Source organism: Cricetulus griseus, chromosome 3 (genome assembly GCF_003668045.3).
Source record: "Cricetulus griseus strain 17A/GY chromosome 3, alternate assembly CriGri-PICRH-1.0, whole genome shotgun sequence".
Taxonomy (NCBI): Eukaryota; Metazoa; Chordata; class Mammalia; order Rodentia; family Cricetidae; genus Cricetulus; species Cricetulus griseus.
Window position 1 is genome coordinate 74,683,293 of NC_048596.1, and position 23,485 is coordinate 74,706,777.

At 44.1% G+C, this 23,485-nt stretch overlaps 1 protein-coding gene across 2 annotated transcripts in view; it reads left to right on the forward strand.

Annotated features, from left to right (window-relative positions):
* Xpo6 (exportin 6) overlaps positions 1-23,485 on the forward strand; it is a 109,473-nt gene that overhangs the window by 81,230 nt on the left and 4,758 nt on the right. The window contains exons 12-21 of one of the 2 annotated variants that reach the window (XM_027404693.2): positions 1,112-1,181; positions 4,695-4,854; positions 7,736-7,828; positions 11,037-11,181; positions 13,091-13,237; positions 13,998-14,187; positions 19,941-20,096; positions 20,997-21,111; positions 21,277-21,448; positions 22,712-22,852. In XM_027404693.2, coding sequence (XP_027260494.1) covers positions 1,112-1,181; positions 4,695-4,854; positions 7,736-7,828; positions 11,037-11,181; positions 13,091-13,237; positions 13,998-14,187; positions 19,941-20,096; positions 20,997-21,111; positions 21,277-21,448; positions 22,712-22,852 — 1,389 coding nt within the window. Of the gene's footprint in view, positions 1-1,111; positions 1,182-4,694; positions 4,855-7,735; positions 7,829-11,036; positions 11,182-13,090; positions 13,238-13,997; positions 14,188-19,940; positions 20,097-20,996; positions 21,112-21,276; positions 21,449-22,690; positions 22,853-23,485 lie in introns of both variants that reach the window. The other variant, XM_027404692.2, reaches the window with a different exon arrangement.

Below are 23,485 nucleotides of genomic sequence, written 5' to 3' on the forward strand. Positions count from 1 at the left end.
CAGAGTAATTACATAAACCAACTTTCACATGTACTGTTACCATTTTCATTAACTATTTTATGCCAACTTCTGGAAGTACTGATTAGTCTTAGTTGCAGTATGAATTTTAGAAGTGTCTTAATGCTTTTATTAAAGCTGGAGGCAGCCAGGCCAATGGAAGTGTTACTGGCAGAAGTTACAATGATAAAAGACTAGCCTGTGTCATTCTCACTGTGGGCAGACTGCTTGATCTTTGCCTGTGTTTATATGCTGGATTCCATCTCCTTAAAGGCAAGAGCCGGGAGTTGGTGGCGCACGCCTTTAATCCCAGCACTCGGGAGGCTGAGGCAGGTGGATCTCGGTGAGTTTGAGGCCAGCCTGGTCTACAAGAGCTAGTTCCAGGACAGCCTCCAAAGCCACAGAGAAACCCTGTCTCGAAAAACAAAAACAAAACAACAAAAAAGGCAAGATAAGTCAGCTTCTGCACATAACTGCAAGCCACTACTTGGCATTCTCTCATAGGCAGTGGCAGCTTACTACCTGCCTTTCTTAGGCAAATTTAAGTCCCACTACCCCAGGGTTTCTCTGTGTAGCTCTGGCTGTCCTAGAACTGTAGACCAAGCTAGCCTCAAACTCACAGAGATCCACCTGCCTTATATTAAGTCTTGTCTTAATGGTGAGGAAAGAAGGTACTGTGAAGTCCTGTCTGCTAAATGAACAAGGGAAACTGATACCCAAATAATTTTCTCTTTGCATTCACATTAATAAGACATGCTTGATATTTCTTTCAAGGTCAGGGACCTTCTCAGACTGAATGGAGGACCCAGCTCTTGAAGTTGCAGGTCTTGTGGTGCTGATGCTCTTCCTAGGACTGTAGTAGTCACGCCCCAAGGTCTTTTGCTATGACTTTTAAAGCAGTCAAACTGACCTTGATTTCTTTGTTGTTCTGGTACTGGTAGGGTTTTTCTGTAGGGATTGGGAGGGTACTGAAAGGGAGCTGTGCTTAGGGCCTGTAAAGGGAAGTTTATGTTCCTGTCCTTCTCCTCATAGGTACTGAATGCTTTAATATTAAAAGCAGTATCAAAACTTGCATTTATGATTTTTGTTTTAAACTTTGTCTCTTTGTTTTCAGTTTCCAGTTCTTCAGGACAACTTAGACGTTTATTTGGGATTACAGCAATTTGTAGTTACTTCGGGGTCAGGTAAATTGTTCTTTACTTTCAAATTTATTTTACCATTAAAAAAATTGGACTAATAGTTAATTTTTGCCACCTCTGCTATAATAATGTGATTTGCCTTGTACTGCTTCTCTTCACATCTCTTCAATTTCTAAATAGAAGTTTTTAAAAATTCCTGCTACAAAGAAGCTGTGGGAGGAAGCTAATCATGGCAAAGACTAAAAGCCCTGGAGTGTTTCCTTATATTCCTTAAAACAGCAAATGTGCTAGAAAGAAAATGGCTATGGGATTTCGCTAGGGTAGTGTCTTCCTCTGGCTTATAGAGTGAGGCAACCATTGATTCTGGAGCTCTCCTGCTGTGAGTGTTCTGCAGGAGGATCTGCCCACTGCTAGATGCAACATCTTTTGGTGTCCCTGGTTGGAGTGAAGGGTTAACACTTGTTATTCTGCTGATAATAATTGCATCCTCTTCGTTGAACACTCATTATGTGTCAGACACTGTTTCCTCCACACTTTAGGATAGAAGTATTGTTACTAGTTATTGTTTTACAGAAGAGGATAATGCTTTTCAGAAATGTTAATTTGCCCAGGGGCACATAGCTGGTTTGTGCTAATAGCAAGTTGGAATTATGGGGAGTGATGAACAGATGCCATAAACTGGCATTCATTTTTACCAGATGTAAACACCAGTAACCTTAAGTCTGTGCACCATCCCACCCTGCCCCCATGCTACCCTGTGAAGCATTTCCCTATAGGCTGACCTGGCCTGCAGTTTCTTGTTTGGGCTGGCACTAAGCCTATCAAAAAGGTAGCTTCCTCCTGGGTGAACTGGCCATTCATAATAGGGCCTCCATGGGGCCTCTTTGTGAGGCTGCCCTGGCGGCCTGGAACAGCTTGTTTCCATGCCTATTAGTCTTTCACTGGGCCCAGGAGGGTGATGGGACTTGGCATGCCTCAAGTACAGGCTCACCTAAGCCCATCTTGTGCCAGTTTGCCAACAAGCACTTGGTTCTCCTAGGTCATTATCTCATTCTCAGTGCATCCTCTAGTGGTGAATCCTCTCTTGCTGTAAAATAAGTTTTCTTGCTCATGGTGAAGCATTCCTCCATGCCTTAGTAGCTCCCTGCTATGTTGTTCAGTCTTCTCGGTGAGCTATGGCTCACTCCTTGTGTTGCTTTTCCCCTTTGTGGAGCCTTTAATTGTTCAGATGGTAAGGAGTCGACTAGGCACAGTTCCCCTTCATGTGATGACTCTGACATGTGAGTGCATTAGGATTGGTGGTGGAGCCTACTATAGGGTTACTGTACAGCTCAGGGGCACTGCCTACCCCACCCCAACGCACACTCACACCAAGTACTGTTTTGTTAGCATATTTGCTGTTACTGAACTTCCTGCTAATGCTTCCTTGGTAGAAAGCAAGGCAAAACACGCCCATGTCAGCTGCTATGACCTCAGGCCCCTGACAGGTCAGCTTTTGCTCTCACTCTCTGTCTCCCCTGTGTGTGGACGGAGACCCCTCCTTGGCCATTTTCCTCAGATGGGCTTTGTATTTGGCTTCTGCTGTTTCTCAGTGAGATTTTTCCTTAGCTCTGACTAACCCATCAACTTTTGGTTAGCCATGCAAGCTTTCTTGCCAAAGAGATTGTTGCATTTACAGGATAGAAAACTTTAAATTTATGTGGTTTGTTATGTGAAGGTTGGTTTCTGTTGTGTGTATTCTCTTAGAGTGGAATACCTGCAATGCTAATATTTATACCTCTACCCCTTCACTTCTCAGACAAGGAAGCTGCTTTTTTAACTGCTTCATGGTGGCTTGGCTTACTGGGGGAGGGTACTTTGAAGTTTGCCTAATTGTGTATGTAGTAGCATTTCCATTTAAAGGGTCTATCTCACAGACACTGTGTTCTCTGCTAAAGGGTGTGGTGGCTCCTGTGAGGGATCTGGAGTTGGTAAAGGGATAGACTTTCAGATGGTTGTGGAGCGACAGGGAGAAAGATTGCTGATGGCCAACCAAGACTTGGCCAAAAAGGAGAAAACATGGATCACTGGACACATTATCCCTCCCGCTGCCGGTTGTATTCGTGTCTGTGGTGGGGAGGCAGATTTCCTCGAGGAGTGGAACAGTGATGCTTCATCTACTGTGTTTCTTGGCTCAGGAAAGGATCATCTGGGTTTTGACTGCCATGAGCCTTTGATGGAACATGTATTAGATTGAATTAGACAAGAATTAGTTTTATTTAACTCCAAATGATCAAACATCAGCAATTTCATTTTATTCAAACCCACAATGTAAAGTACTGGCCTGTTTTCTATTCAAGTTGTCATTCATGCATATGAATACACATGCAGGCATGCTTCAAGGGGTGGCATTGCACCATCATACATCCCATAAAGGTGTTGATGCAGATCCCCAGGGAACAGGGAATGAAGGTACTCCTAGGTGACCTGAATTTAGGGAAAAGGTGCAAGCACACAACAGACAACTACTTATTCTGACTAGTGGCCATGTTAGCTGTTGGGCATAGCTCCACCAAAGGGTTCCATAGTAAGTAAGTAAGGAGACAACAGATGGTAGTAGAGCAAGCAAGCACCAGAGGAGGAGGTTTGGTCATAGATGGTGAAGGCCTGGAGTGGCTCTTGGAGGACACAGATTTGAAAAGTGCTAAGGAAGTGTGGGTTTGCAGGTGCTGAAGCCTGGGTCTTAACTACGGCTTCCCTGCTTAACATCTCCAATGTGTGAAAAGCATGTTGTCAGACTCTGGTCTTTCTCCAGATTGAGAGTTCTGACTGTCTTTTGGTTCTTTGAGTGTCTGAAGAGACTGGTCCACAAGACAAGGCCTAACCAACTGAGGATATTTTGTTGTTCATCTTAGCATCACACTTTACCAGGTTTGGATATATGTTGAAAAGTAAGAAAGTTTCAGGTCTTAGAAAAATTTTTAGCTCTTTGTGATCCATAATAATTACAGAATTTAACAATGCCCTGTAGGTTGTAGGGTTTTACTGTACTATGTCCTATAGTGAATTAGGTTATAGCATCTTTCCCATTTTAAAGTTGAAGAGACAAGCTTGGAAGGGTTGGATGGTACAGTGAGAAAGTAGCAGTGACCATACCTGAGTCCTCTGCCCTTTTTTCCCTGTTGTGCTGGCCTGAAACCTGGGATGGAATGCAGAGCTCACAGGGAGCACCAACTCTGCCCTGGAAATAGCACCATGGTGGGCACGTTACTTACTGGACTCACCCATTTGCATGTCCTTGTGTGTAGGTTGGTAATGTCATAACTGTGACAATACCAGAATGAATCACATCGGGAATATACTGGATTATCTATCCTTGCCCTGGGTCCCTGGAGCAACATAGATAAAGTGGAGGCTGTCCTCAGTGCAGGTAGAGGCTGTCCTCAGATGTGCTGTTTTATACTGGGCAGCAGCTAAAGATTTTTACTGTTGGAGCATTAGTTTATTCTGTTTGGCTTGTTTGTTTATTACAACAAAAGCTTACTCTTCTCTGGAAAACTGAGTGCTGTTGTGTTCCAGGACACAGGCTGAATATCACAGCAGAAAATGACTGCCGGCGCTTGCACTGCTCGTTGCGAGACTTGAGTTCCCTGCTGCAGGCTGTAGGCCGTTTAGCTGAGTACTTCACTGGGGATGTGTTTGCTGCAAGGTTCAACGATGCTCTCACAGTCGTGGAAAGGTAGGCTGGCTGGCTGTGCCATGCAGCCCCCCCTCCCCCCCATCAAAGTTTAGCTCTCCTTTTTTGGGAGGGTGGCATGCAGCCCCATCATGTGTCCTCTGTTTTTTCAACCATGTACAGGCTAGTATAGAGCAGATTGTCATTTGATGTGCTAAGCTTTAAGGCCCTTATCAGTGAAACAGTGGAAAAGATTTCTTGTGGTTTTACTGTGAGAATTGAGTAAGGTACTTAACATGGTGAATAAAACAGAAAAAACAGTAAACACAAGTCAAGCTGTTAGTACACTGGCAACCTTGTATGTAGCTGTAAAAATAGTATTGGACTCAGAAAAATGCAGGAACAGTCAAGTTCCATGTCTTTCCTGATGGGATAAAGGAACATCAAGAAAGCCTTACTGGGGCTGGGAAGATACCGTACAAGAGGGACCTGAGTTTATCCTCAGAACCAACATTTAAAAACAAAAAACAAATAAAACAGAAAATAACGCAGGCACAGCGGCATAACACGTGTAATCCAAGCTCTGGAGAGGCAGAGACACACTGATCCCTAGGGCTTGCTGGCCAAACAGCCTCTTCTACACAGTGGGTTCCAGTGAGAGCACCCCCATCCCCACCCCCATTAGAAATAGAAGACAGAAAGGAAGGAAGGAAAAAAAAGGTATACGGTACCTGAGGAATAACACCCAAGGTTGTTTTTTTGTCTTCTACACTGATGTATAATGTACACATATGAATTTATACATGTGCACATATGTATTCATGCACGAACAAAAGAGAGGAGAGCGGGTCAGATTCCACTAGACAACAGCATCCCTTTTTGTGTAGGCCACATGTGTTAGAGGTATAGGCTGTTGATGGTTTTGTGATCTGACTAGCCAATGTGATTAGCAGTATTGTCTTATAGGTCACATGAAACCTGATGTTATAGTTGCTGAGTACAGATATAGATTTAATGTGGAACATGATTTAAGGAACTCAACACCAGAAGGTGGGGAAGTGGCTCAGAGGGTAGTAATGAGTGCTTGCTTTACTGTGGGGACAAAGACAGGAGGATGGGGGAGACTTGGTGGCCACCAGCCTCGACCAGTCTATGGAGAGATCCTGTTTCAAGGGAATAAGGTGAAGGTAGAACAGAACACCCAGAATTGTACGACCTCTGTGCTTGCATGGGACAATCATACCCACACAGCTGTGATTTTAGCACATGTGACAGAGCATCCATTGTTGTGCTGCTCACTGAATAGTGCTGTTTTCATTCCAGTTTTACAGAACTTCTGAGGACTTGGGGTTAAGGACTTGGCTCTTTACTCTTGCTTTCTTGACTCTGTGGAGGTACCCTTCATGCCATTCTCTAACCCTTAGTCCATTTATGGTTTCCTTTGGAATAAAGTCCTGCATTCCACACATCTAAGAGGAGCATTTCCCAGAGTACAGGCTTCCTTTCTTCAGTGCTAAACTCTTTTTGGAGATGGCGATTTCCAGGTGCGTGCGCACACATACACACACACCAGTTGCCTCTATGTCGTGACCTCCTCAGTTGAGGTGTGTGCCAGCAGGGTTCTGCGTGGAATTGGCCAGAACTCAGGCAGGGCTGCTCTGTGAACACTCATCAGAAAGGACAGAGGACAGTGGGCCTTCCTGCTTCCTAAAGGGTCTCCCTGCTGTACCTGATGTTCACTGTACATCGTGGGCCTTGAAAAACCAGCACACTCAGCCACTTCCCCTACACTGACACCATCTCAGCTTATTCTGGAGAGATTTCCTCCTCTCATCTCTCTTCTTCCAGCATTTTATCATCAACAATTTGTAATCTTGAGAGAAGTTGAAAGAATCATGCAAGGGGGGAAGGAGTGAGAGAGAGAGAGAGGTGGATATGAATCCACCTCCTAGATTCTAGATTCTATGGCAGGCATTTTACTCATTCTTTATTATATATTGATCCATTGGAAATGTTGGAGTGACTTTAAATTTGTCATGTGAATCTTTAGATAAACTGTCAAAAGAGCAGGCTTGCTTGCTGAGAACATCCACCTGGGGCAGGGGGTGGTGGGGCCAGAGCGATGGCTCAGAGGTTAAGAGCTCTGGTTGCTCTTCCAAAGGTCCTGAGTTCAATTCCTAGAAACTGCATGATGGCTCACAACCTCTGTAATGAGATCTGGTGCCCTCTTTTGGCATACAGGAATACATGCAGGCAGAACACTGTATACATAATAAATAAATAAATCTTAGAAAAAAACAAGACATTTTTTCCTTGATTCTAAGAATAGTATGTATAGCTGGCATAGTTCATATGTGTACTCTCAGCACTTGGGAGGCTGAGAGAGGAGAATCAGAAGTTTAAGGCTAACCTGGGTTACATAGCAATATACTCCAAAAAAGAAATGCACACAGCATCGAATATTCATAATGTACAATCTAGGAATATAGAAAAGTAGAAACAATAGTCCATAGTCTACCTCCTTATCCCACCTCTAGAGGAAACTGGGCCAACATGTACTTCTGGTGGAGATTTTTTTTCAACCTTTCCTCTGTTGTTTGTGCGTATGTGAGTGTGTAGGAGTCAGTTCTTTCCTTCTACTGTTTGGGTCCCACAGAGCAAACTCCAGTGACCAAGCCTGGTGGCAAGTGCCTTTAACCACTGGGTTGTCTCACCAACCATTGTTTTTAGACTTTTTGACATATAAGTGATGTGATGCCGTGGTAGTACCCTCAATGCACAGCTCTGGAAAGAATTGGAGATTAGAATTTTTATTTTATTTTATTTTATTTTTTTGGGGGGTCAGAAAGTCTGTCTTTGGGGTTTTCTTTGGCAACTTGTCCATTTTGTTTATTTTTGGCTCTCAGGCTTAATGTCCTTTCTTTACCTACTCCTTTGTCAACAGGTTGGTCAAAGTTACTTTGTACGGATCTCAGATAAAACTGTACAACATTGAAACAGCTGTGCCATCAGTGTTGAAACCGGACCTCATTGATGTGTAAGTAGAGCGTAGTGACTGCCTTCTCAAGAGACATTGACCCTGCCTGCAGATGAATGAAATGTAATGAACCCCGGTGGCTGCCACAAACAGAGGGAAAACTCTCCAACTCTGATCCTAGAAAGATTGATTTTTGGATGTCTGTCTGGGGTGAGGATAGTTGGTTGAACTAAAGAGACCAGGGATGAAGCTCTATGAGGCAGGCATTGTCGGAGACGACAGTGTGGGTGGGCTGTGAGGTTGGTAACTGGTGAGCACTGAGGTGGAAGAGGAGGCTGAAAGGTGCACAGGGATGGCATAGGAGTACCTGAAACGTGTGTCTCTCACCCGCATGTAGATTGTTCACTGACAGGGTTGGTGGGTAGGAGAAAAACTAACCATCTTACAAGCACAAGATGCTTCCATCATGGGGGCAGGGAGATGGTGCTCTTCCCCAGAAACCGAGTATCCTCTGATTAACCTCAGTTCTGACTGAGCATCATGTTGAGGGCTCAGTGCCCAGGAGTGTACCCTGTGCATCTCCTTTCCAACGCCAATGTCTCAACTTGGCAAGACACATCTAGGTTTATTATAAGAGTGCCAGGTGAGATGAGTAGAGCAAGATATATGAGAGGTTCAGAGCCTCCCTGTCTTTTCTGGGCGGTCCCCTCCAAGAGCATGCATGTGTTCTGTGATTCAGAAGCTCCCCCAGCTCACCTATTCCCCTTGGGAATATATGAGTATGACTGATTGGTTAAATCATCAGGAAAATGTTTAGTCCCTTTACTCTCCCCAGAGGCTGAGGGTGTAGCAAAAGTCCCAACCCACCAAGCACATGGCTGGGTCCCCTGGCAGTTTGTCCCCTACCCCTGGCAGTCTAGGGAGTTTCCAGAAATTGCATTGCTTAACATATGCTTGGGTGTGTTGAAAAGGGTTGTAAAAAGTAACAAAGACTTAGACTGTTCTGAAGATACTGGAGGAACTGAGGATAAAAGACCAAATGTTTTTCAAGCAAAACATGTCCTTATTTAGGAGGACATTGTAAGGACTATGGGAGCTGTAAGCCAACAACTGGTCCAAACCAAAATAGATGTCCTAAAGCAACTGGAACACAGAAGGGCTTTCTGACATCCTCCTACAGGCGTTAAGTTTGGTAAGATAGCACAGGGCCCAAATGTCTGTGTATAACAATCTCAAGTTGCTTTGACATTTGACTTAAGATATTCAGCTAAAGTATGTACATGGGGAAAGCACATGGCAGAATGACCTGGAAGGGATGACATCTGGGGACTTTAAAGAAGACCTTATCAATGTTGCACTGCCCAAAAGGCTTGGTATGGACTAGAGCAGGGGCTGATAAACCATGACCATGGCACACAGATACACATACCTCCCCTATGACCCATGTGGAGTGCTCTACTTCCTTATTTGCTAATTATACAACATTCTCCAGCATCATCTTGTCCCAAAACAGTACATTTTCCACAGGAAGTGGAGTGCTCATGCATGCACGATCACACACATACTTTATGTGTAATCGTGATCAAACTTGAAATCTGTTTCCTATGATCTAGAATAGTCCTAGTTATACATGATGCATAAGCAGAGGTGTGTGTCAAAAAAAGGAAGAGACAGACAGACACTTTGGAGCCCCAGACCTTAAGTTTACTGTTTAAAGAATAGCCAACAGTCCAGAGTTGGCAAGTTTTTCTCTACTGTTTCAGCCTTACGTGTTTGCAGCAAGGTGGCTGCATCCTACGATGCCTTTCCTCTTGTATAACATCAGCAAGCACTTAGGATTGTTGATGCTGTTTGATTGTGAAGTGATAGCTGTCTACACCCTAGCTCTGTCCACAGGCAGGTTCTAGAAGCTGTGGCACTTATGCTGCCCCTCATATGTATGCCTTGCTGTGTAACAACATAATTTCTCCACTAAAAGGAGCCATAACTCCTTTGGGAAAATGTACTGTTTTGGGACAGGATGATGCTGGGGAATGTTGTATAATTAGTAAATAAGGAAGTAGTTCCCGAATGTTCTGTGTGCAAGAGCACACAGGAGCTGGCTTGAAGGGGGTGTTCCTGGCTAGACTTGATCAGCAATTAAAAATGACAAAGATGATACTCATTTTGAATAAAAATAATCCATTTGGTCCTCCCTCCCTCCCTCCCTCCCTCCCTCCCTCCCTCCTCCTCCTCCCTCTCCTCCCTCCCTCCCTCCCTCTTTCTTTCTTTCTTTCTTTCTTTCTTTCTTTCTTTCTTTCTTTCTTTCTTTCTTTCTTTCTTTCAAGAATCAGTGGTTTACAGTTTAATAGTGACTGAGAAGGGGTCTTCATGGTGCCCACAACATGGGGAACTATATATGTAGGTCATATCAGAATAGCAACTCAGATTGCTTAATTGTGACTACAGAAAAGGAGAAGTGTTCATAGCTGTGTGGGCTAGTGTTTGGAACTAGACTGCTGCCTTGCCCCTGTAAGACTTGAGTTGTGGGATTTTCAGTGTTCTGACTGATCTGGAACTAGCTATGTAGACCATGCTGGCCTTGAACTCAGAAATGTGTCTGCTTCTGCCTCCAAGAGCTAGGATTAAAGGTATATGCCACTGTGCCTGGCATGTTTTGGAGTTTTTGTTTGTTTGGTTTTAGTTTTGTTTTTAAACAGGGTTTCACTTTGTAGTTCAGGCTGATTTGGAACCTGAAGTGTTTGCTCTCACCTCAGCCTTGAGTGCAGGCATCACAAGTGTGTGCCACCACATCTGGTTTCATTGTGAACTTTAAGTGTGTATTTTGTTAATATGTGATCAGTGCAGCCTTTGCAGAAGTCAAACACCTGAACACTCTAAGCAGACAGGTACTGGGAGGGAGACTTTGGAATCTTCTGTCAGAGCTATCCAATGCCTATCACTCATGTAGACTTATAGTTTGCAGCTAAGACTGCTAAGTTTTTACTGCCTTTCGTTAGCACATATCCCCACACGTTTCTCATTTTCTTAGATAGACTTGTGTGTCACAGGAAGATTAAGATCTGGAAGATAGTTAGGAACTTCCCTGTGTGTTCTCAACAGTGATGGTCATATACAGACAGTGAGCAGGTGATTGATTTCTATGCTGTCACCATGTCCGGAACGCCCTGCACAGTAGATGGCATTTTGTCTTCTTCCATATGGAGACAAGTTTATGCCATTGTGTTCACCTGGCCCTCTCAGATCATTACTTCTTTCCTTCCTGCAGGCATGCCCAGTCACTTGCTGCTCTCCAGGCGTACTCCCACTGGTTGGCACAGTATTGCAGTGAAGCCCATCGACAGAACACACAGCAGTTTGTGACACTCATCTCTACCACCATGGATGCCATCACGCCTCTCATCAGCACCAAGGTCTTGAGACAGAAAATGCTGCACCTTCTACCTGTTTGTCCTCTCCATAGTACTGTTTACCATAAAACCAAAATGGTGTCCTGACTGTGGGTAATACAACTGTACTTCATGTGCCTTTAAAAATTTGTTTTAGTGTGTGTGTGTGTGTGTGTGTGTGTGTGTGTGTGTGTGTGCACATGCCTGTGGAGATCAGAGAACACCTGGTAGGATTGGCTTTTTCCACTCTGCTAGTCCTTGGTTTGTGGTGACAAGGATATCTCTCTCTCTCTCTCTCTCTCTCTCTCTCTCTCTCATATCTTGCCAATCCTCATGTCCATTTTCAGTTGTAGTTGACACATGTTCAAATATGACTTAGGTTTTGCTCATGGTGAAAGCACCTGCTCAGTTTTATTGACTAAAAAGTTTTGTTGTTGTTTGTTTGATCTCATTCCCTGAAACAGCTTTGTTCTCAGGATGAGCGTGGTCAGGATGGTGGCAATCCTTTTAGACATGTTTCTCTGTTTTTGCAGAAACTATGTAGATAGCTAGAGGTACTGCTGTTTATTCCCATCATGCCTTGCTTTCTTCTAAATATACAGAGCAACTTGAGTTTTCATACTACCCAGTGCTGTTCTCTTATGAGGATGGGTTTTGACTTTTTCATTGATAGAAAGATTTTCCCTTTATGTCTCTTCTGCAAATGCCAGAGGGCCAGTAGTGGGGTTGCAGAAGTGGAATTGCTAAGTAAAGGTTATAGCTCTATAAAATGGACAGAGTCTAGCAAGTCCTCACCCAAGAAGACTGCTACCTTGCATGAGGTGCATTCAGGTGTTCTTGCTGTCTTTACATATACAGGCAGCCTGTTCTAATGGAGCCATGTTGACTTCCATAAACCTGCTGTGTTTGTAATGGTAATTTCTAAAAGTTTTGATACCCATAAGGAGTATGGTCCATAATGTATCTAGCTCTTGCTCCACTTTTAGGTTGATTCCATTGCAGGTAAAACTGGGTTTGGAATTTAGCCCAATTAATAGGTTGCTTATCTCATGTGAATGAAGCCTTGGGTTCAATCCCTAACACTGCATGAAAACTCGTGGTGGTAGTACATGCCTGTAATCCCAGCATTCAGGAATAGAAGTAGAATAGAACTTCAAGGTTATCTTGGCTATATAATAAGTTCAAGGCCAGTCTAGGCTACATGAGACTCTGTCTTTAAATTAATAAACATTTCTGAAATACATAGATTCAAGAATATATTTATCCTGTTACATAATTTCCTTAGAATAAATAGAGATTATGTTGTTAATGTTGGAAATATTTTGTGATTCTAGAAAATTACCATAATCCTAAATAATTCTGTAGACCATGACTCTTTGGTGTTTCACCAGTCTTACCCATGCTTGGCCCTTGCTATAGGAAGCTTTCTTGGCTACTGGCATGGCTCATTGGCAGAATGTATGCTTAACACAGTCAAGGCTGAGGCCAGTTTGTAACTACTTCTTTCCAGAAACTTTTATGGATTTGAAGCTGCCAGTGATTTGAACCAAGGTTTTTTTGGTAAGATGAAATTCAGGAAGGAAGGGCAGCATGAGACCTTGGCTTCTGGGAGTCAGAGCAGGCAATTGAAGAACACTGTTATGTTTGAAGAGAAGACTTGGATAGCATGCCAGTGAGGATGGTGTGTGAGATAGCAGATGTGTATGAGCTGAGGAGTGACTGGGAAGAAGAAACAAGAAGTGATGCTGACCTGAGCACAGGAGCTATAAATGTGGACTAGAAGACATTAATCTTGTTGGGAGTATTGCAGAAACTCCCTCAGTGATTGATACAGTTTGGCAGGGATTAGCTGCAGCTGCCTCAGCAAAGTTTCTCCAACACCAGTCTCACAGAAGATGCAATAAGCCAATGTGTCACATGTCTTCTGTTCTAGGTTCAAGACAAGTTGCTGCTGTCTGCCTGCCACCTACTGGTCTCACTAGCTACCACTGTGCGGCCTGTCTTTCTCATCAGCATCCCTGCAGTGCAGAAGGTGTTCAACAGCATCATTGATGCCTCTGCCCAGCGCCTAGCGGATAAGGTAGGACACACTCCCTGGGGCATTCCTGGAGCTCTGTGACTGAGACCCTGGAAAGCTGAGGCAGAAGAGGCTGCTTCTGCTTTTACATTCCAAGTTGAAAGTCACCTCAGCTACATGGACTGCTTCTGTGGGTAGTACACAGATACAGATACAACCCACTTTTCTCACTCACAGCCAGAATCCTGATTCAGATGGGAAAGCTCCTCTCCATCCATGCTCAGAGACATGATTTTCTCCCTAATGAGAGTTCCTGTGCTTCTCATTAGTTTATGCCAGTCTGGTTTGCATTCATATACACTTTTATTCTGGGTTTGAGATGCTACCTCGGAGGCTCAGACTAGTTAGGAGCAGAAAGTTGGTGAAGTAGGTGGAGTTACAGGCAGGTTCCTTAGAGACCTGAGTGTGAGCACATGATGGCAAGAGAGTGTCCTTGTGAGCCTGTTTTCATTTGTTTCTTGTTGGTCAGAAGGCAATATCAAAGGCCACACTAAACTCGTGTCTGATGAGAGAACCCTCTGTGAAGCTTCAGATGCCTGATTGAGTAGGGTGAATACCAGCTATATATATTGAGATACCATCTTATATATTGAGATCCAGACTTGCAGTTACTTCTGTGTTTCTTTTTCCAGCCTGAGTTCCTTAAAGGTAGAAGATGGCTAGGCTATAAGAATGACACCTAGGCCCTGAGGCAGAGTTGATCTTGGCTACCAGATTTTGCTTGGCATTTGACCTCTGATGGATTCTTTTGGGTTCTTTCCAGGCGCAGGTTTTAGTTTGCCGTGCACTCTCGAACACCTTGCTCCTTCCATGGCCAAATCTTCCTGAGAGTGAGCAGCAGTGGCCCCTGCGCTCTATCAACCATGCTAGCCTCATCTCTGCACTCTCTCGGGACTACCACAGCCTGAAGCCCGGTGCTGCTGCCCCCCAGAGAAAGGTGCCACTGGATGAGAGTAAGTAGCTTCTGAGTGGAAATTTGCCCCCAAAGCTCCTGAGATGACTTCATTTGCTTATAGTGACATGACTACTCCGCAGAAAAGGCAGGCCCTGATAAACTAGATCCTTACTGAAGGAAGGCGTTCACTACTCCGCAGAAAAGGCAGGCCCAGATAAACTAGATCCTTACTGAAGGAAGGAGTTCACTGTTGCATCTGCTGCACATACTCCCTGAGTATGTTCCTCCTGTTAGTTGACAATTAGAAACCTAAAGAGAAGGTGTGGATGACACTGCCCTAGGCTGACTGTGAACTCATTTATGATACATTTGTGAGCCAAGCAGTTCCCTTCTCCAAAGAAAAGTGTACTTCAGAACTGCCTTCCGAGTGGCTTTAACCTTTCCAAATAGAAACATTTCTCGGTGGTATAGTGGTGAGCATAGCTGCCTTCCAAATATAAACATTTCAGAGGTTTTGGAAGAACATGTGTCTTCACAACTAACACTGAACCTTTATTTACATTAATGAGGAGAAAGAAAAATGAAACTATTCTAGTTTATATAAAAAGGATCAAATTTTCTTTGAAAATAACAAATACCAAAATATTTTAAAGATAAAATCTTTTCACATTAAGAATAATGAAATGCTATTAGATGGTGTTGCCTGTAGAATGTCAGCAGGGATGCTTTGTGAAATATCACAGATGGTAACGAAGAGTGTTGTTTTGTTAGTTTGGGGTAGGTCTCATTGTATACCCCAGGTGACTAGGGATTCAGATGGACCATGCTGGGCCAGAACTTGTGATCTCGCTGACTCTGCCTCCAACAGGGTTTGTATTGCCATGCACAGTAGCCTGCTTTAACCACTTTACTATTATTATTATTATTATTATTATTATTATTATTATTATTATTTTGTTTTGAGATGAGTTGTTACGATAAGTCTTTCCGCCAAAAGCTGCCTGAGCCCCACCACCACATGTGAGCTTTATGCCAGCCGCCCGCCTGAGTTAGGGCCCAAATGTCAGGCCCAAATGAATACACAGAAACCTGTATTGGGTTTAAAGCAGCTTGGCCAATGACTAGGACTTCTCATCTGTTAGCTCAGTCTTAATTATCATAAATCTATATATGTTATGAGACTTATCTTATTGGACGCCTTATTGGCGTCCCTCTTTGCCGGTGGCTCACATCCTGCCACTGGAGGAGGTGAACGGGAAAAGGGGACCCTTCCTGTTTCTCCTTTGCTTAAATATGAGTCTCCTTGCTATGTCATTTCCTGTCTGGATTATCACTTCTCTACTACATTTCCCAGAATCCTCTTTGACTTCTAGCCCTGTCTAACTTGCTGTCTCATTGGCCAAACAGTATTTTATTCAACAATCAATAAGATAAACATATACAAAAGTACTTCCTCCATCAATGAGTTTTGTAGATCTCATCACATAGACTAGGTTAGCCGACAGTGAGTCCCAGGTACCAGTCTGTTTCAAGACCTCTCCATCACTGTAACATGTGTGTGCCTCTATGCTCAGAGTTTAAATATGGCTTCTGGGGATGAAATCTCATGCTTATGCAGCAATGGCATTGCCTCCCCAGCTTTCTAAGCTTTCTCTTTAAAAGACTTTGTTTCTTCTTTAAAGTATTTTGTGTATGTGATGAGTATGTGTATTCATGAGTGGTGTGTGTGCCGTGTGTGCTTAAGTGCACAATTGTAGAGTAGAAGAACATTGACTGTCCTCTATCACTGTCTTATTCCTTTAAGTCAAGGTTATAACGGTAACTCCTTTTGCTAACCGCCTGAGTTCCGCCACCATATTAGGGCCCCCAAATAACACACAGAGTCTTATGTTAGTTACAATGCTGCTGGCCAATGACTAGGATTTCTTATTTGCTAGCTCTGTCTTAAATTTATCAACCATAACCATTAATCTATATATTTTATAAAGACTTATTTTATTGAGGATGCCAGCGGCATACATCTTCTCTTCCTGGGATCACATGGTGACGGACCTCCTTACTATATTTCCCAGAATCTTCCTTCTCTCCTAGTCCCGCCTAACTTGCTTTCCTATTGGCAAACAGTGCTTTATTTATCAACCAATAAGACAAACATATACACAGAGGGACATCCCCCATCACAAGGTCTCTTTGAACCTAGAGCTCATGTGTTTTTCAGACAGACTAGAGGCCAATAAGCCCCAGAAATCCTGTCTGTCTCTGTCCCCTCAGTGCCAGGGTTACAGCTGTTGTGCAACTACAGCCAGCTTGTTATATAGTTATGGGGATCCTAACTCTGTTCTTCAGGTTTACACAGCAAGCTTTCTTGGTCACTGGGCCATCTTTCCAGTCCCCACAAGATGGTTTTTATAACCTGAATATTAACATACTCTATATTAAAATTTGAAATAGAATAACTTAAAGAAAGAGAAGGGAATTGCTAAGTCTCAATTGTGTCAATGTCATGGAAAGCAGTTGCTGTAGCTGGGCTTTATGCTTGTATCCAATTTCTACTGTGTAGAATTATCACACGACACACATAGATGGCATGGCTGGTGTCTTGAGAATGTGCTACATACAAGGTTCTTGCTTGCCTTAGTTTTATGTCTGGTATCAAACCTGACTTTTCCAGGATCAGTGTTTGAAGTCTGGTGCTTGTTTTATTCTAAGTTATTACTCAAAGAAAGTAGTTTTTTGTTTTTTTGTTTTGTTTTGTTTTTTTAAGCTTTATGATGGAGAGGATATCTGTTAATTTGATTTTATCTGGTGAAGTGGCTTGACACAAAGTAAGAAATTAAACCTTGATCATGTTGCATGTCAAGCACCCATGATGCTTAGGACTGGAAGGACACAGAAGGCCACAGGCTGGTGAACTTCACTCCAGTGTGAGCTCTCAGTGGGAGGGGCATAGGGAGGGCTGGCACACATACTGGCCATAACAAGCCATATGGCCATGACTTAACCTCAGAGCAGATAAGGGGGTGTGAGGCTATTAGCTGGTGTGATTTCTGTGTAGAAGAAGCACTGGCCTTAAAACCTGGTGTGTGTAGTTTGTTTGGCTTCCTCTTCTCCGGAACCTCCAGGAATATTCTGTTGGCTTCATTCTTTAGTAGTGAGATTAATCTTTGGAAAAGGGTTCCCCTCCTTTCTCAACTATATATTTTGAAAACTTTAAATTTCCAGACTAGTTGAAATAAGACTTGTCCTCTGAACACTCAGCCTGGTCTACATAGTGAGTTCTAGGCCAACCAGGAGTACATAAAGAGACCTCCACTCCCATCTCAAAACAGTTACCAAACGGTAACAACAACACAACAGTAAGAACTGTGTATTATATTAGACACTCTGGGTTTAATCTCAAATACCAGGGGAAGAAAAAAAAGAACAGTTGTTTACCTTTCTCCTTGCTTCACCAGTTGCTTGCTTTGCCACATTGTGTTTTCTTCCTCTAATATACTTTTTATAGAAGCCAGACATATATAGTAAGCTGCAGACCTTTTCATAAAACAAGATGCTTATAACTGTCTTAGAACCAAAGCACTGGCCAGCAGTGGGACAAAACATTTGACATTTGAACCACATAATAACAAGTTCCCCCAAGTGTTACTAGAAATATCTTTGGTTTTTCTAAAAGCTCAGGGTCGTATACTGAATTTAGCTGTTGTTTCTCTTTACTCCACTTTAGTACAGAAATGCACCCCATCTTTGCCCCTCATGACCTTGGCATTTCTTAAGAGTTCAGGCTTGTTTTGGGGTGGATTTTTTCTTAATTTTGTTGTACCTGATTATTCCCACCAAATTAGGTAGAGTGGTGTGTGCTTCTTATCACATCATTTCTCTTTGTCATGAGACTTTCCGGCACTGTCTGGGGAATGCTGCCTCCCCCAACTCCCCTGAGAAGGTGATGGGGTTAGAAGTGTGAATGACTGGATCTGGGATCCTGTACCACTTCTTCTCATTGTCTCTTGCTTTTTGAAAATAAAGTCTTTAGTGGTTTGGGGTTGTTGTATTTGTTATTATTGTTACTAGTATTATTTGAGGTAGAGACTTTGTATTACTCAGACTGTCTTAGAATTCTGGATATTCCCGCCTCTACCTCTGACATGCTGAGTGTACATGCTGCCTGGTTTTCATGGTTTATAATGTACTATTTGTGGGCAGGCCACATTCACACACTAAGGGCTTTCAGTTTTTTTGTATGTTTTGGTAAATAAACGTTGGTCCTTTTCAAAACTTCCTTGAGTGTCAGACAGGCCAAATTCTTGTCTCTTGACTCCCTTGTTTTTAACCCCTGGTACCCTGCCCTTCTTCATCTCTGGTACTCTGTCCTTCCTGGGTTCCTTGAGTTTACAGTGACTTCTTATCAGTAGTGTGAGTGTGCCTTTTGTTTTCTTTCTTACATCTCACCAGTCTTCAGTGATCAGCCTGTTGTGAGTCATTGCCTTCCATCCTCAGTCCCATGAGGGGATATTTCTGGCCACAGTTTCAGATGAAGAAAGCAGAGCTCAGCACCTAGTTAAACCAGAGGAACAGAACTAACTTAGTACACTTCTAGGCATGTCATCTTCCTCCTACACTTTCCTCTGACTGAAACTTTAGCCTCCTCCCCTCCCCCAAAACCCCTGCCCCTCTCCCAGCCAGTGGGCTCTGTGAGGCTCAGAACAGCCCAGAATATACTACAAGTTTGATCGTGGCTCTCCAAGTCTCAGTCTGGACCAGCTTATGGAGTTCATCATGACTGAGCCTACTAGACTTAGGCTGAATCAAGCAGTCTCCATTCATGCGAGAGAATGGCAACAACTTTCTCAGACCTTGTATGCCAGGTACCCTGCTAAAACATTGCCTCTGACCCTCAGAACAGCCTAACAAGGATGGGTCTGTTGGGCCAAACTAGACTCCTGCCCAGGGTATAAGCTGGCTACTGACCTTCTCTCTGCTGCAGTCAAGGCTCTCACTTTGAATGTCGGCTGGTCATTGCCACCATTTTCCCTGTGCTGTGTAGAAACACAGTGTAAACTTATGTCAGTATATGGTTAGAATTAAACATACCGCCCAGTAATATATAATAATCATATATACATTAGCAGGCTACAGACTTGATATGCCAAAAATTGATCAGGCATTTTTTTTTTTTAAGCCAGCATTATTACATTGTATGGTAAGCTGTGCCTGTAGGTTAGCAGGGTGGGTACTGTCTGTAGCTGAAGGGGGATGAGTCTGCTCTCCTGTGTTAATCACCTAGTCTTACCAATCACCTCATCAGCTTATGGGGTGTATATTTAGCCAGTTACTGTTTTATGGAGGGTGATGGGGTGGGTTTCCTGGAGCTTAGGCTGACCTTAAAACTTCTACTCCTGCCTCTTGAATGGTGGAATTACAGGCAAGTGCTAGCGCACCCAGTTTTCATGTGTTGCTGAGTGTTGAACCCATGGCCTTGTGCGTATTAGGCAAGAACTTTATCAGTTAAGCTATACCCCCAGCTTATCACCCATTTGATTTGTTGGTAGTGGATCAAGGAGCAGGGAAGTGTAAGCCCAAGTGTGCAGATAGGCAGACAATTGGAATCCTGGAGGTAAAAAAGGAAGAGGAGAGACATGGTGCTTATGGGGTCCTATAATGAAATAGAGACAAGCTCTGCTGGCTAGCAAGGCTTCCTTCTGTGTGAGTGTCCTCCTGGTGTTCCCTCTTCAAGGTTCTTCCTTCCTTGTGTGTTCCCTCTAACTGTACTGTGTCTCAGGCAACAAGTAACTGCAGCTTCATCTTGACTTGCAGCCAAAGTGATCATTCACCAGACACTTAGTGTTTTGGAAGACATTGTAGAGAATATCTCTGGGGAATCCACCAAGTCACGACAGATCTGCTACCAGTCTCTGCAGGAATCTGTTCAGGTCTCCCTGGCCCTCTTTCCAGCTTTCATCCATCAGTCAGGTAAGAATTGGCTCAGAGGCCTGCCTCATGGATGGATGAATGGCCAGAATACCTACTTAGATCTGTAGAACATACCAAGTCAGAGCAAGCCAGCCTGGACTGCTCAGTGAAGGGAAGCCTATGAACAAAGGCAAAGATGTGCTGCCATTGGAGAGTCTGGAAAGGTGAAAACAGAGCTGATGTGGTTTTCTTAACCCACTGTCAGTTACTGTCACCGACCGGTACTGCTCTGTCATTCTGAATGTATTTGTCTGGCTCTGCTGAGAGCATTTACAGTGGGCTTATCAGTGTTAGATAGACAGCAGGGGCTTTATAGCTTAGATGCACTGATGGCATCTTGTAAGTACATTGTGTGTGGTAAGAACCAAAATGTCCCATGCAAGATGAGATCTGGAATATGGAGCCACACTAACCAGAATCAATAAATTAATTCATTTAGTAGCCCAGGACAGTGTGACCTGAGTGCTACATCATTATCTACTTTTAGCCACTTAACCTTGACCCACTACAGGGATGATTGGTCTTAGAAAGAAATGCCAAGGCATTCAGGTGTTGACCCAGTTGGATAATTTCTTGGATGTGAGCACAAAGTGACTCAATTTCAGTGAGAATGCTGATCATGCTGGATGTGGGACAGTATGCTGGGCTTCAAGATGACACAGTTTCATTTCCTACTGCGAGCAATCAGGTAGCCATTCCTAGGACCATAGCTGTGTTCTCAGCAGGCTCTTAATCATTTTCCACTTTCCATCATTGGCTCTGATGGTGTTGGGGACATTTCTTCCAGTGGGATGCATTAGAGAGAGATGACAGTGCAGATTGCAAGGGAAAATGGATCAAGCCACGGTGCTTTAGTCCCTGTGCACATGGTGTTGACCGTTTGCTTTGTCCTTTGTTTAGATGTGACTGATGAGATGCTGAGCTTCTTCCTCACCTTGTTTCGAGGCCTTAGAGTACAGATGGGTGTGCCTTTCACAGAGCAGATAATACAGACCTTCCTCAACATGTTTACCAGGTAACCCCACACCTGCAGCCCCGGCCTTTCAGAGTCCATGGACAAGCCCGGCTGCAAAATGCAGGACTTTCTGCTCCTTTTCCTCACTTGCAGCAAACATTGCTTGTCATCTGGTTCCAGAAGAAGTGGTTGTTGAGTTATTCTGTGGCTTTCTTTTGCCTGCAGAGAACAGTTGGCTGAGAGCATCCTCCATGAAGGCAGCACTGGCTGCCGGGTGGTGGAGAAGTTCCTGAAGATCCTACAAGTGGTGGTGCAGGAGCCTGGCCAGGTGTTCAAGCCCTTCCTCCCCAGCATTATTGCACTCTGCATGGAGCAGGTGTACCCCATCATTGCTGAGGTAGGTGGGGCCAGGGAGGCCCCCGTGGTGCCTCCTTACTGGGAGGGAGAGAGGGTAAGAGGAAAAGTGCCTTGTGTTTTGATCTCATTTGTGGGTTCTTTCAGTACTCATAAATCATTTTTGGGGTCCCTCCTCCATCCAAGAAAAAGACATATCATGCACATACATACATAAAAAATAAATGAATACTAATAAAAAGAATAAATGCAGACTTAGGATTTTTAAATGCTCATAACTCATAGCTGAAGAGCTGGCTTGGCATAGTGTGCACTGTTCTTCCAGAGGCCCTCTCTTTCTCTTCTTAAATGGTTTTTGGGTTCCTCTCCTCAGGAAAGAATGCTTTCAACTGGTAGTCTTGCTAAAAGCAAGTTCTTGGTGACCATTCAGGTAGAGCTTTTAGTGGTCTGGGAAAGTGCAAGGACAGGCACTATCTGTACATGGTAAGTACAGATGCAGCTTGACTGTCACAGCAATGGCTAGGGAAATAGAAGCTGATCTTGTAGCTGTCCCCACAGTCAGGGTGCTAGGTCCTGAGACACACATGGGTATGCAGCTGATAGTCACAGAATTCTACAACAGTGCTGGGAATAATGGCTTGTGTGCTCACTGGTAACTTGGACATTTGGATTTAAGTTAGGAAATCATGCTTTAGTGACCCCCTGTTTGCTCAGAATCCTCATGCTTGCTGCAGGAAAAGGAGCCCCTCACCCAGGCAGCAATTAGCACAGCATGTTGCCACCACTGGGAGGCCTTTAGATTTCTTCAGACTTGCCGCTCTTGAGCTGCTTTTAAGGCATCTCAGGTTGCTTAAAGCTAGCAGGTTAGTCAGCATTCTGACCTGCTAGTTTCCATCCTGAGAGAGGGATCTACCAACCTGGAAAATAGGAACAGTCCAGCTGGCTATTTTCTGAATAGAAAAATTTGTATTTTCATTGTTTTTGCCCTTCTTCCTAGTCTTTAAAACTGAGTGATTGATTCATTAGAAAGAGCATCCTGGCACTCACCTTAATGTTGTCTCAAGTGTAGGCCTGTCCCTTGAAGCACTCCTGGGTGAAGCCCCCCCCCCCCCCAAGGGCTCAGGGCCTTCTGAATGGGAAGTGGCAGGAGTGTGTGTAGGATGTGAATACTGGCTACTGTCTGGTGCCTCTTAGGCTTCTGTGTGGCCTACACTGGCCAAGAGTCCCCCCCCCCCCCCCCCAAGCTGCATGAAGGAAAAGTGCAGTGCTGTTGCTATCTCTACAGCGCCCGTCACCTGACGTGAAGGCTGAGCTGTTTGAGCTCCTCTTTCGGACGCTCCATCACAACTGGCGGTACTTCTTCAAGTCTACTGTCCTGGCTAGCGTGCAGAGGGGCATTGCTGAGGAGCAGATGGAGAATGAACCTCAGTTCAGTGCCATCATGCAGGTAAGGTGGAGGGCTTGCCTGTGAAGCTGCAATGTGCCCTGAGTGCAAGAGGGCTTTGTTCATGGTGCTGCCTGTGTCCTTGGCCCAAGTCCCTCGGGTTGCTTCTTAGGTATGTGGCCCACTTCTAACCTGGCCCTGCAGCAAGTGTAGGACTGACACTGAGCTCTGCCCCTGTTAGTTTCTTGGGGCTTCAGACTCTTGTTGCATAAAGTGAGGTCATTCCTGCTGATGTCACAGATCTGTTGGACAGGTCTGTGACAGTGGACATCAAGGACACAACACCAGTGGATGTGTGCTAACTGTCCATTCCCTTCATTTAAGAGCAGTCTGAGGCAGACTCTGTTGGGCATGGTGACACATGCAGTTCCAGCCCTTGGAACACTTGAAGGCTGAGGCAGGGTGACAAGTTCTACCTGGTTCTTGCTTACTTGGTGAGCTAGGAGTCTCTGGAGAGCTCAGCACTCTGCATTTGGGAAGGGCATTCTGGCTCCTACCGTACTGCCCTGTTCAGGGCTTGGGCTTGGTGTATTCTGTTGTTTGCTCCCCCAGGCTTCATCTGTGTTTGTAGACTTTGTTTACTGAGTACTGGTCTTTCACTTGGGCTTATAAAAGTCAATTTGAAAGAGTTTCACA